The sequence below is a fragment of the Diabrotica undecimpunctata genome, chromosome 6 (assembly GCF_040954645.1).
Source record: "Diabrotica undecimpunctata isolate CICGRU chromosome 6, icDiaUnde3, whole genome shotgun sequence".
Classification (NCBI taxonomy): domain Eukaryota; kingdom Metazoa; phylum Arthropoda; class Insecta; order Coleoptera; family Chrysomelidae; genus Diabrotica; species Diabrotica undecimpunctata.
The window spans coordinates 64,293,483-64,309,264 of NC_092808.1; the positions used below are offsets into that span (position 1 = coordinate 64,293,483).

General features: G+C 33.7%; 1 protein-coding gene across 3 annotated transcripts in view; it reads left to right on the forward strand.

The window, feature by feature from the left end:
* The window catches only part of LOC140443474 (proton-coupled amino acid transporter 1-like), a 322,463-nt gene that overhangs the window by 257,337 nt on the left and 49,344 nt on the right, over positions 1-15,782 (forward strand). For 2 of the 3 annotated variants that reach the window (XM_072534761.1, XM_072534762.1), the window contains exon 3: positions 2,871-3,011. In XM_072534761.1, coding sequence (XP_072390862.1) covers positions 2,871-3,011 — 141 coding nt within the window. Of the gene's footprint in view, positions 1-2,436; positions 2,522-2,870; positions 3,012-15,782 lie in introns of those variants that run through there. The other variant, XM_072534763.1, reaches the window with a different exon arrangement.

The window sequence follows — 15,782 nt, forward strand, 5'->3', positions numbered from 1 at the left end:
CTTTGATGTTCTGATACAACTTTGGACAGGTGTTTACCCATCGTTCGGTTCATCCTTTCAACTATTCTATCTGATTAAGGATGCAGGGGTGTCGTTCTGGTCTTATTGACACCAATCAATTTACAAACGTGTTGGAAAAGGGTCGACTCGAAGTTTCGCCCTTGGTCGGAGTGGATCTCCAAAGGAACACCAAATCGGTTGAAAAATTCTTTAACGAGTACCTCTGCAACGGTAGCAGCTTCTTGATTTGGTATCGCATAGGCCGCAGTCCATTTCGTAAATAATCCATGGCTACCAGGATATATTTATTTTCATCATTCGTCTCTGGCAGTGGACCTACGATGTAGATTGCTACTCTTTTCGACTACCAATATTGTACTGTTTCATGGGTGCCCTCTTTTTACTAACTGGACCATTACTGGTTGCACAAAGTTCACATTTCCGGCACCATCTTCTTACGTCATCTTTACAGTTCACCCAAGAGAACCGACTGAGCATCAGCATTTAAATGACTTTTTCCAGCCCGGCGTTCGATCTGTTCTAGCTTTCTGACTGTTTTATTATTTTCTTGGAATTTACAGCGAATATGACCTACGTCGCCACCATTCCAACATCTGGTTTCGCGTGTCTTCAGCATCGTGTTACGAACTACTTTCTATACGATTTCCTCCAGACGTTTATTGTTTTGTTCGTGGCTCTCTTCAGAGGTTCGTACCCGATAGCTCCGTGAAGCTTGACTAGCTGTTTCGTGTTCCAATGCAATAGCAAGCGCTTCATTAAAACTTTCGGTCTTGCTAGTCGTAAAGCTCTCTGTAGTTTACTGTCTCTCAACCCATTGATGAAGGTATCTACAGCAATTTCTTCCAATATGTTGTCTGGTGGCTCCGGATAAGCCAACAGATATGAGCAACATTCGTTTCAAATTCTTGCAAACTCCCATTGCTCGTTGAATTCTACTTCTTATTTGTACTTTGTAAACTTCTTGTAGATGGGCATCTCCGTAACGTTTATCTAGCCGAGTTAACAAGGTCTGGTAACATTTTTCTTGATCCTTAGGAATTGATCTTAGGATATCCCCAGCATCACCTCGTAAAGCAGCAATTAAGGAAACAGCCTTTTCTTGTTCTGTCCAATGATTGGCTGTCGCAATAGCTTTTAATTGTCTAAGATATATGGACCAAGGAGACTTTCCATCAAATGGTGGCAATTTAAATCTCATATGATTTTCGTCTCTAGGCGATTCTTCTTTCACTACAGGATCAAAAACGACTGCATTAACTTGGGGTAGCACTTTCGTATTAGTTATCATGCTCTCTAGCTGTTTGATTTTCTCTTCTACCTTATCGAATGTTCTAGAAACTTCTTTAATAATTTAAGAGGTTTCATCGAACCTTTCATCATTCTTTCTAGAAGTTTCTTAAATCATTTTCGAGACATTTTCAAATTTCTTATTCATTTTCTCATCAAATTTCTTAAAACTATTTCTGCTGCTGATTGAAACTGGAATATCTCTGGGTCATCTCCATTTTTGTTTGGAATTTTCTTCAGTCGTTCTTGAAGGATCTTCTTGGATTCGCTGCAGTCTTCATCGCGTTCTTCTAGTTGCTGACGTAACTGTTTTACTGAAAGTTCTGCAAGCCACATCTTTGGTCAGGCAAACACGTATTTTTAAATGTTTCTTTTTTTACAAAGATCACTATCAAACTACGCGGATGTTTCCGACAAACAATACTTTTCAAAAGTTCAAAAGTCTTTTTCAAAAGTCACTGCTGAATTTATTTTTAAACCACACACCTGACACCAACTGTAGCATTTTTAAATAAAACGTGCGGTTCTAATTTATATAAATATATTTATTAATAAATTTACAGCACGATAATATCTTAACAAGGGACTTAGCTAATATCAGCGCTACTTATACATACAAGTTATTATGTACTAGAATATTCTGGAATAGTCCAACTCTATTCATTTGCATTAGCGCTTCGATTCCATTCCTGTCGATACCACCGGAAGGTTCTCGAAAACAGATCATCGTCCTCTCGAGATGCAACCGTTATATGGGCTACGTCGAAATAAGCAAGTTCGGTACAATAGCCTTCTTCTTTGATGAAATCAGTTACTCATTATGTCTTTATTTCTATGTATTTGCCTTTTTTATCTTTCTTTTTTTTTGAGTTATTTTGTGGATAATTATTTTTTTTAACTTTTAGATAAAAGCAAATAAAAATAGAACAATTATATTAAATACACAAAAGTAACAAACACAGAACAATACATACTATATCAAGATAAATTTCTGTCTTTTAAATAATTGTTTGAGCATCGCAGATTTAAATTTAATCATTTATATTGTACACTTCATTACATGGTCAGTATTAATATGTTAATTGTTTCAAAAAAAGTTGTTGGCTACTGTGATAAGCTACTGTGTTAGGTAGATATCGTTAATTTTAGTTTTAACCTTAATTTAGTTTATATTTTCTGTGAGATTTATTAAGTGCTGTCAATGTAATTCACGGTACACAACTCTTCAAATTCTATTTATTTTGTACCTACGAGACATCGGTTTGATATATATATATATATATATATATATATATATATATATATATATATATATATAGTAATTCTTGTATATATATATATATATATATATATATATATATATATATATATATATATATATATATATATTATATGTATTTAACATACGCTTTACGTTGAATATTTACTTTTATTTACACCACAAATAACTCTTAACTGATGAACTGAATACCTACAAATGTTTATTTTGATCTTATTTTTGTAGAAAATAGTTAATTGATCGAAGGATTTAGGTTGTATTAACGATGTGCGTTTTATTTTAGCCAAAGTAACGGAGTGATGTTTCAGTCAACAGATCTCATTTTAAATCCTTCAGAAACTAAGAAAAAAAACTCTACATCTGGAACAGAAGGAAAAGGCGGTGGAGGCCATGGTCATGGAATTTCAGTGGAACATCCAACTTCGTAAGTCATTGTCAAATATATTAAATGTAGAAAAGAGTTTAAATTATCTAAAGTATTTTTGTATTTGCTAATTTTCCTACTACATAAAAGCTATTAAAAATATTCATAAAAACACTAACTTTAGTCTTATGTCTGGAGTGATATTTCATACTACTGTAGCCACCTTATCTTTAGTGATTCTGCTAACATGCTCAATTCACTTTCTTTTTTTTTTCTTGTTAATTTTATTATGTCGTCACCTTAACGCTTTTTCCTTGTGTCCATGTTTCTCTGTTTCATTTAGCATATCCCGTTATAGCCCTTATTAGTTTTATCTAAGTTAATATCACCATTCTCTTGATTCTGCATATGTGTCAGTTTTACCATGTAGAATACATTTTTAGACCTATGGGGTCCATATATTTCACTTAAAATTATTCAAGAAATCTTTTGATTATTTGCCTTTATCTACATAACTTTTTATTATATATAAAATCGCATCTTTGTATTTTGGCTATACAAATTACCGAGAATTAAGGGTAGCGTAGTTATTTGTAGTTTGCCTACATGTCAGAAGTCAAGTAAATAGTATAGATGTAGTTTTTTTTTATTTGCTTTTGCAATTTTTTAATTTTTACTGCAATTGCTTCGACATCTGCTTAATAGGATAATATTTGTAGTCTATTGATTTAAAAATAATAATAATAGTTATAAATCATCTCAGCATATCTCTGCCCCATCAGATACTTGGGCTGATACAAATTCAAACTTAGAAAGTCCGTCCAACGAATGTCTCCTAAAACTTGACCACTGCAGTGGTTTCTGTCCTCTGGGTTATACGAAATGTGTAAAAGATTAAATCTCTTAGCAAAAGCTGTTATCGTTTTGTTGAATTAAATGGCCAAATATATGGCCTAGGAGGACAAATTCGTTAAACTTATGTGCTCGAATCGGTATCAATAAGGTGTTATGAATCATTTCAACATGTCAGAATACTTGGACTTTCCTTTCTTTGAATTTGTATCAGCCCAAGTGTCTGATGCGGCAGGATATGCTGAAATGATTCATAACACTTTATTGATACCGATTCGAGCACGGGAAGTTTAACGAATTTGTCCTCCTAGGCCATATATTTGGCCATTTAATATATATGCGTGTATATATATATATATATATATATATATATATATTTATATATATATATATATATATATATATATTTATATATATATATATATATATATATATTTATATATATATATATATATATATATATATATATATATATATATATATATATATATATATATATATGCTTTCTGTAGTTGAAGCTAACTTCAAGCATCAGCGACTGACTTGACAATGTCAAGTGCGAATTTGCCGAAAGGTGGTTTTTTAAAATAATGGTTTTTATCAAAACCAAAATTATTCAACGCGGAGTCAAACCCATAAAACTACAGAAAGCACATATAACTTCCGCGGAAATTTCAAGTGGAACATATATATATATATATATATATATATATATATATATATATATATAATAAAGTTTTATTTTAGGGTTGCAGTTATTAATAGGGCAGGAAAGTGAAACTCTTTGATCTTTATCTAGCTTTCGCAAAATTTATTTGCTTCTTCAGGATATGCTAAAATATGGTATCAGTAAATACAATGAAATTAAAATTAATTAGCATTGTATAAAACTAGTATAAAAACTTATAACATGAGGTTAATCCATTAAATTTTCAAATTTACAGAACATTAAAACTTAACTTTAATAAGTTAAGCCTGTTTCTTCTTCAATATTAGCCACCTAAATCTTTTTGTTGGTCTGCCAATACTTTTTCGTCCATTTGGTGACTTATCTCGTGCTATTCGTACTATCCTATCCTCTGCCATTCTACTAATGTGTTCGTTCCACTCCTGTTTTCATTTTGTCACCCATCTATTTATGTCTTCTATATTGCATGCTCTTCTTATGTTTTCGCTTTTCTCCCTATCCAACAGACTTTTCCCTGATATTCGTCAAAGTATTTTCATCTCTGTTGTTTCTAGTAGTTGTCTTGTTTTAGATGTGTCAGGTGTGTCGTGTCACGTGTCTATTCCCAAATATCTAAACAATGCTTCCTGTTGTATTATTTTTTTGGTTTATTAAATTTGGTTTTTTCTGCTGATATTATCATATTGTATTTCTTGGCTGTGATATTGAAGATGTGTGTAAATCTTTGGAGCTCGTCTTCTGTCTCGGCTATTAATGCAGCGTTGTCTGCATAACATAATATTTGGATTTCTTCGTTTCCCATTCTGTAACCATGGCCTTTACGTACTGCTTGTATTATTTCGTCCATTACTATATTAAAGAGAAGTGGGCTTAACGAGTCACTCTGTTCGATGGTTTTTATAATATTGATTGGTATGTTTCTTTTATACAGTAGGACGACTTATAAGACGTCTTCAACTTGGATTCGATCGAAAGCAGGTCGTCAGGTCTATAAAACATAGATATGCTGGTTTATTGTACTCGATGGCCTTTTCTGTGATTTGTCTTAGTACAAATACGGTATCTACGCATAATCTTTTGTATCTAAATCCTTGTTGTTCATCTAATAAAGTTATTATTTTATTGATTTTGTTGGTTAGGACTTTTGTGGTAAGCATAAGTGCTTTCAATAGAGTAAACCAAGAAATAGATAACATCAAAAAAGAACACTGGGAGAAATTAATTAAAAATATGGAATACGACCTCTATAAATCCTAGAAAAAAGTGTGGAAGATGATAAGGAGAAAAAAAACAGAAATGAATGAATTTGTACGCATAGATAACATTACGGAGAAGTAATGGACTGAGCATTTCACAAAATTATATGGAGAAATAGAAGAAGAGAACAGAGAATCATTAACAAAACTCACGATAGAGTACCAATATTAGAAGAAGAGCTGCAAGAACGAATAAAAAAATTAAAAAACAGAAAAGCACCTGGTCCTGATAAGATAAACAATGAACTGCTAAAATATGGAGGAAAAACACTACGCAAATGGCTCCTAAAATTATTCGTCGATATAATAAATACCGGAGTAGTACCAGCGGAATGGAAGGAAAGTCTCCTGCTACCGATACTTAAAAAGGGAGACTCGAGAAATCCTGAAAATTATAGAGGCATTAGTCTGATGAATAGCACATTAAAATTGTTAACGGCAGTCATAAAAGATAAAATCGAGGAAAAAGCGAACATGGCGGATGAACAACAAGGCTTCCGGAAGAACCGCAGCACAATAAGCGCAATTTTTATTATCAGACAAATAATAGAGAAGTCTATTGAATATGGAAAACCAGCATACATGTGCTTTGTAGATTTAAAAACTGCTTTTGACAGGGTGAAGCGAAATGACATCTTAAATTTATTACAAGCTGAACAAATAGACCAACAGATAATAAGGACAATTAATGAAATTAACAAGAACAACAAGACCAGAGTTATATTGCTAACAGGGGAAACATAATGCATAGAACTAAAAGGAGGAATCTGCCAAGGAGACTCGCTCAGCCTATTATTAATCAATATGGTGATGAATCAAATAAATCACGAAGTAAGAAAACGACACGGATACCACATGGGAGCGCATAAAATCACGATACTATGCTATGCCGATGATGCAGTACTAATTGCTGATAACGAAGATGTCCTACAAAGGCAGCTCCACACCTTCAATATCACAGCAAACAAACTTAATATAAGAATATCAGTAGAAAAAACTAAATGTATAGTGATCAGTAAAGAGCAGCGTAGATGTAAACTAGAAATAGACGGCAAAATTTTAGAACAAGTAATAAAATTAAATTACCTAGGAGTAGAGATCACTAGTGACAGGTATATAAGAACAGAGACAACAAGGCAAGCATCAAACGCGGCAAGAGTAAATTGTTGCCTCCGAGAAACCATATGGAGAAACAAATATCTTACCACGGAAAGCCAAATGAAAGTATACAAGACAACAGTAAGACCAATCCTATCATATGCAGCGGAGACAAGGACCGATACAAGAAAGACGAAACAGAGGTATACGCGAACAGTGCAAAATTCGAAATATTAACAGGTTGATAAAAACAAGAAAAAAAAACTGGAACGAACATGTAAACCGAATGAGACCAGATAGATTAGCAAACATATGTAAAAACAAAAAGCCGTATAGCAGAAGACCCGTTGGAAGGCTGCCAAAAAGGTGGAAAGATAATGTACAGTCAACAACGACTGAAACAGAATAAGAGGCAGACAAACAGGAGTAATCCTAGTCGCACGAAGAAGAAGAAGCTTAAGTGCGGTGTGCAGTAGATTTATACCTCTATAATTGTTGGGGTTTTCTTTATCTCCTTTCTTGAACATTGGCATCATTATGCTGTTTCTCCATGCGTCTTGCAATACAATATTAGTTTTTGTATAAGTTTTTTCATCTCTAGAGTTCTCCTCCGTGTTAGAAGCTCGTTGGTTATTCCGTCTGGTCCTGGTGACTTTCTATTTTTGAGTGAATTTATGGCTATCTCTACTTCCTGAAAACTGATTTCTATTTCGTGTCTTAATTCAGGTACGTTATTGTGTTGATTATTATTTTCCTTTCCTTTAAACAGTTCTGTCAGGTATTTTTCCTATTCGTTTCCTGGTATGTTATAGTATTCCTTCAATTCTGCCATTTCTTTCCGTTGGTTTTTTATGAATCTCCATATTTGTTTTTGTGTTCCGTAGAAGTCGCTTCCGTCCTTTTTGTAAACTGTTCCCAGTGTTAATTTTTTGTACCTCTTACCAACTGCTTTGTTTCATTTCGTATTCTTCTATAGGTGTCTCGGGATTCTGGATTATTTAATGTTTTGTATTTCATGTATTCCTCTCGTCTCTCTTTACATTTCTCTTTTATTTCTTTTCTGAACCATGGTGTATTGTTGTTGTTATTTCTTTTGTTCAGTATGACTTTGCGTTTTCCTAGAGCTTCTGTTGCTGCTTCTTCAATGTTGTTTTTAATTTCTTCCAGTTTGCGTTTATATTTTCGATGTCGTCTATTTGTTTTAGCTATATTTTCTGTGACAGCCTCCTTTGGTATATTTATCTTGTAGAGTCGTTCCACAGTGATTTCACAATGAATTTTTCGTCTGCGATTTCCTGTAGAAAATGTTTTGGTGTTATTTTCATTCTTATTTTTGCTAGTACTGTATTTTCTTGTCACCACCTGCGTCAGCTGAGTTTAAGGTTCCGATATCCAGAATCTGCATTGGGTGGATTTTTCTATTAGTAACTATAAAGTCAATCATAGATTTGTGCCCCCTGGAGTTTTTAAATGTATATTTATACTGGGTCGATAGATATAACATTCTATGGACATGGACTTATATCGATTCTTTAAGCCTTGTTTTCTTTTACAACGGGTACGGTGCTAACCTGGCCCATCAACCCTCCTCTTTATCCGGGTTTGGGACCAGCTGTGGGCATGAGCGCGGCTTCTGAGCTACTCAATTCACCCAGAGTTGTATAGCTGGTATAATTCAAAATTATATATTCGACGCCATAGCTTACTTTGATTTACGGCCCCAAATTACTTGCCGTGTTCGTAAATTTTGTAAAACTCTGCACTGGGTCTATCATACTTCTGCCCGCAATAACGATATCAAATAGTTGCATTCAATTTAGTATTTATCTGCATGGCTGCTGTTTATAAATATTAAAGAGGATCCGTCTCCTTATCTTAGATCATTACCATTCATTACTAACATCAAAGAACGTAGACTTTTCTTCCTAAATTCGAACGCAAGAGCTTTACGTTTTGCATTGTTGTTTTTGTCAATTTAACTAATTTAGATGGGATCCCAAAATCGATCGATCTAATGTATCGTATCATCATCATCATCATCCAGCCTTCATTTATCACATCCACTGCTGGACATAGGCCTCCCTTAAACTCCTCCATTCTTCGCGATTTTGTGCTCGTTGTTTCCAATTTTTCGTGATACGCCTGATGTCGTCAGCCCAACGTGTAGGTGGTCTTCCTCTACTACGTTTGTCTGCTCTTGGTCTCCAATGTGTAATTTTACTCGTCCAAATGTATCGTATAATATTAATATTTTACGAAAACTTAACAAGTCGACAATACTAATATTATCGATTATTATCATTTTTGTCTTTGGAGCCGTTATACAAAATGATTAAATACTAGCTAATTTTCGCAAACATTCGCAACTATTTTTAATTCTTAATTTTTTGTATGTAGTAGAAGAATTAATTGCAAAAATTTTAATTTTTTACATTATAGTTTCTTATCGAGACTAACGAAGGTAAATTTTTTATATACATATACATAAAAAATTCCATTCTTTGGAATGTGTCTATTACTATATAAACAATAACGTTTTAGATAAATATATTCAAAGGCAAGGAATTTCACGACATTCTTGAATTTATGGTTTTGTTTATACTATGATATATTTAGAAAATGTATTTGAAGATGCTTTTTTAAATTTTTATTAACATGATCAATATTTTGTTAAATCAATTTTTATTTTTAGATTAATTAATACCAAAGAGAATAAAATAAACGCAATACGCATTTAATTGTACAAGCATAAATTTTTGTAACAAAATTGTTCTTGTTTTATTAAACATTTTTATAGCAATAATATTACATATTTACTATTTTTCATACTTAAGTAACAAAAGAAAGAAACTGAAAAACTTAAGAGATAAGCACAAAAGCAGAAATTATATAAAATAAAAAGAGAAAAATAATCGTCAGGAAAAGTACCTAGAAGACGGAAGTTGAAATAAAATGGATCACATGATATAGAATCAGAAGACAGTCATATGTTATTAAAAACAAGACAGGTTGATTTAACAAGGCATTACCGCACTAATGGTATATATATACACACACACACACACACACACACACACACACACACACACACAAACATACACACACACACACACACACACAAACACACACACACACACACACACACACACACACACACACACACACACACACAAACATACACACACACACACACACAAACACACACACACACACACACAAACACACACACACACACACACACACACACACACACACACACACACACACACACACAAACATACACACACACACACACACAAACACACACACACACACACACACACACACACACACACACACACACACACACACACACACACACACACACACACACACACACACACACACACACACACACACACACACACACACACACACACACACACACACACACACACACACACACACACACACACACACACACACACACACACACACACACACACACACACACACACACACACACACACACACACACACACACACACACACACACACACACACACACACACACACACACACACACACACACACACACACACACACACACACACACACACACACACACACACACACACACACACACACACACACACACACACACACACACACACACACACACACACACACACACACACACACACACACACACACACACACACACACACACACACACACACACACACACACACACACACACACACACACACACACACACACACACACACACACACACACACACACACACACACACACACACACACACACACACACACACACACACACACACACACACACACACACACACACACACACACACACACACACACACACACACACACACACACACACACACACACACACACACACACACACACACACACACACACACACACACACACACACACACACACACACACACACACACACACACACACACACACACACACACACACACACACACACACACACACACACACACACACACACACACACACACACACACACACACACACACACACACACACACACACACACACACACACACACACACACACACACACACACACACACACACACACACACACCTAACACAGACACAAACACAAACACACACACACACACACATATATATATATATATATATATATATATATATATATATATATATATATATATATATATATATATATATATATATATATATGTATATATATATATATATGTATATATATATATATATATATATATATATATATATATATATATATATATATATATATATATATATTTAGTGGATTTTCTTGGGCTTAGGTTTATAAAAAAATTTTGATTTGATACTAAGACATTTTCATATATTTTTTCGACATTTCGGCAGGAAATCCATGCCTTTTTCAAGAAGTAATATTGACTAAAAAAACATTTTATGACAGACATAATACGGTTTAAAAGTTAAACTTTTGACTTACCAAGCATGTAAAAATTCGGTACTAACAAGTAGACGTCACAATTAAAATAATATTAAAAACGTAGGACATACCCACTAAGTCACTACATGTAAAATGTATTTTAAATCTAATGTGTTGTTTATTGATGTTAGTTTAAGGTTTAAACAATCAGTTATTTTAACATCATAGGCGTTCTGAGTTTTTTTTTATGTGTTTTTAAATTAAGTTAAAATATATTTTGTTCAAATTTTTGACATCTTTTTTATCATTTATTGCAGTATTATTTTTTTTTTATTTGTATAGACTCTACAGAAGATCTCTCTTCTTCCTGTTGGGTTCACTTCTCAGGATCTTGGTTTTCTCAAAATCAAATTTATGTTTTTTTTCGTTTTCATGTTTTGTGAGGGCAACAATATGACAAAAAAAACTCAACCGCCATATTCAAATATTTGCAAATTTTTGACAGGCCAGAGGATAGAAAACAATTTACTTAACTGTTTAGTTCTTCGCCACCAGAGCAGGTGGCACTTCTGTGCTCGAACCACTGAAAGTGGTAATATTTTGGAGATATTAGTTAGACTTTTTGGTTTGAATCGGAATCAGCTCGAATGATGAAGTAGAGATACTGAAATAATTGTTATATCGGTCTATCAATTCCGATTCAGACGTGAAAAGTTTGAATAATTTGAGTCCCCAGACGCTACTACACTGATCATTAATCAATTACTGTCATGGTAATGCATCATCGCTAAGGCGTATTGATCTGGAGACAAGGGTATTAATGACTGAATTCATTTAAATAAACAGAGTAATAAAAATCTTGAGATTGGTTTTTCTTTATGATAAAATCGAAAAACGGTAGATATGAAGCAGTTTCCACCTCCATCGTGAACTAGATACTAGGATGTATACCATTCAAATAGGTTTGAAAAGACACTAAAGCAAATGCTATGGGGCCAAATGACGAATGTATCGTCAACATATCATAGTTAACATGTGGGTTTGAACATTGATGTGTATAGGGCTTGAGTCTCAAAGTCTTTCATAGGGATATTGGCAATTACTGCAGATAGTGGGGAGCCCATTGGGGCACCATTTATTTGTCTGAAGAATTGATTTTGAAGATGAAATAAGTGTTGCACTTACATTGTTTAATGAGAGATAAGTGGTATTGCTGGATACTTTATTTAGTTTTCAGAATGTTAAGAGTTTTGTCTATAGAAATGTTTGCAACGAGTAAAACGATATCGAAACTTACTAGAATGTCTGACGGTGAGATAGGATATTGTTTAAGAAGTTTGAGAAAATGAACAAAATTTTTACGAAGGATGAAGTATTTTCGGCGAAAGTTGTAGAGTTTTGGGAAAGTACAGGCCAATAGTTGTGTAGGGCAGTTGTATGCACTGACAACGGGACAGAGGAATACCGAGTTTGTGAATTTTGGGTGGGCCATATATTCGAATTGTTCTAGAAGACTTTTTACGAAAAATTAGAGATTGTTTTATGCCAACGGGAAGAGAGGTTTTATTAATAATGGCTTTTGTTGTTTTCTCAAGATAGGTTGTTGGATTATTAGGAATTGGTCTGTAGTGTAAAGTATTAATGAGATTTAGAGTTTATTAATGTAAGAAGTGCTTAGGATCCCGGTGAAATTTCTTTTAACGGCGGGAGAACGACTGGATTTGGATTTGACTGAAGTTCTTTCAGAGCTTTTTTCTCGGATTGGCCAATGTTCGGAGCAGGAGGCTTTGAGTTTTTAAGAACACTAGCGATGTCTTGTCTAGTTATTTCAGCATCTCAGTCTCCGCAGAGTCTCAGTCTCCCAAGCGCCCAGACACTACTACACTGATCACTAGTCACTGCACTCCTGCTACTGGGAACAGCGGCGGTTCATTTATACCATCGATGGTGACGTGGTTTGGGTGGCAGTTGGCGTGAGGGTTGGAGCGAGGGTTGACGGCGGAATTTTGCTTGGGGGTAGAGCGGACGATATTTTCTTTATGAGAAGTCTTCATGTCGAAGGTAACCGGATGCTGTCATCTCTTTTATCGAGACAATTTGGTCTTCTTTCAATTTCTATGGCTTCTCGGACAATTCTTGGTTTGACCTAGAGCTGAAGCTGTATCGGAATTGCGAACAGAAATGGAATTTTCCTAAATCCTATTTTGGATTCTACGATTTGTTTGCCCTATATAAGATCGGAAGCAGTCTCCACAAAAAATTTCATAAACTCCGTGTTGTTCATTTATAGACGTTATAGACAGAGTGGAAATTGTTTTGTCTATTTTATTTGTTTGCCTATTTGTTTTGACAGTATTTTATAATGGATACTCAACAATTCCTACTTATAATTCCCTGATAAATTTTAAGAGTCTTTAAAATCTTATCAGAAATTGTTATTTTGTATATCATGTGTTCTGACTTTTGTATATCATGTGACTCTTGAACAATTTAGCGAATAATATTTGTCATATTATGTTTAAGTTTTTCTATTGGTCTTGTCTCTAGTCTTTTTGTAGGGGTGACACGTTTATTCATCGATATTCTCTATATTCTTTGGTATTACTGTATTTCAAATATCTATTAATATTTTTGTTACATAATTACGGATACTAGTTAATTTAGTTAATCTTTTTGGATACACAATTCTTTAGTTGGTAGGTTAATTTGTAATGGTTGGGCAGCAGAAAAAAAATGTTTTCACTAATATATTATAAGCGATTTTGATATTACACGAAAACTATATATTGTACTGGGCTTTAGCTTTAGTTATCGTTAATTTGAATAATCAATATTTATTTGTTCAGATATTTTGAAGAGTAACTAAAAATTATCTAGATATTACTGGTATATAAATGTATATCTGTTTAGGTGGCCAATTAATGTGTTTCTACTATTGATCTTTTAAACTTTTCAGTTAACCGTTGTTGATTCATTGGAAACTTCTGGTCACCAATATAAAGCAAGTCAATCCATTAAAGTGTTTACTATATTGTATAAATAATGTTATCGAACACTTAAAATCTTCCTAACATTTATATTAATATATATATATATATATATATATATATATATATATATATATATATATATATATATATATATACTACTACTACTACTACTAAGGATTTCCACAGTTTTCACTGTCTTCCTTCACTCAACCGTTTTCTCCAATTTTCCCTGTCATTCCAGTCTCCATCTCGCAGGGTTCTTTTCTCCATAGCCTCGTCGATTTCATCTCTGAATGACCTTCGGGGTCTTCCTCTCTTTCTTCTTCCAATCGGGCTCCATTCTGTGATTTTATTTATCCAGGGTCCTCTGTCCGCTCTTCTGACGTGGCCGTACCAGGATATATATATATATATATATATATATATATATATATATATATATATATATATATATATATAAATATATATAATATGTAATGAATATATCGCAACAAGGAAAAAACAAAATGGGTATATAAGGTAAGGCAACAGTAAATACGTATTGTTACGATAAATATTATGACTCATAAAACTGTAAACATATTATTTCTAATTCTATTCTATTCTAGTAAGTTCGCCGCTCAGCTGAAAAACCTGTCTGCCTTCCATCCTTTTCGAGAGGATCGCCGTCCGAATTCGAAGGGATTCTTGATTAACGGTATTTTATATTTAAAGAGGGAATTTTGTTGAAAACAGTTAGTTCCAGTTCTAGTTTTGAATATTTAAATTGTAAGCTGGACATAAATATAAATAAATATTGTGAAATAAATTAGTAAATATTGTAATAAAGACTTTAATAAACAAGTGTTATGAATGAAGAACCTTTGATAATAAATAAAGACAATAAATTAGATTTAATAAAAATACTACATTGGTGTCAAAAGTGAAATATAAAATAAATTGTGAAAATGACTACGATTTATGAGCTCACAGTTACGAATTTAAAAAGACATCTCGAGGATAGAGAATTAGCTTCTTCCGAAAAAAAAAAGGCGGATTTAGTCCAATGACTAAAGAACGCTTTGGACGAAGAGGGTTTAGACCCGGAAACTTATATATTTGATGACAAACATGTTGCTTTCATTTCGTCGATTTCGAAAGTTTCTGGTGATATCGCATCATTAGAAACAAAGTTTCTGGAGATATTTCGAAAGTTTCTGGTGACATCGCATCATTAGAGAACAAAGTTTCTGGCGACATCGCATTATTAGAGAACAAAGTTTCTGGCGATATTTCCAAAGTTTCCGGTGACATCGCTTCTTTAGAAATCAAAGTTTCTAACAAGATTTCTTCTCTGGAAAGCAAAGTTTCTGCTAACATCTCTTCGGAAATCTCTAAAGTCACTTCTAAGATGTCTGCCCTCGACGATAGAATATCTTCGTTAAAAAACCAAGCTGCTGCCGATAAGTTGGCCTTCGAAAAAAAGATGAAAGAGATGAAAAGGAAGATGGAGGAAACAG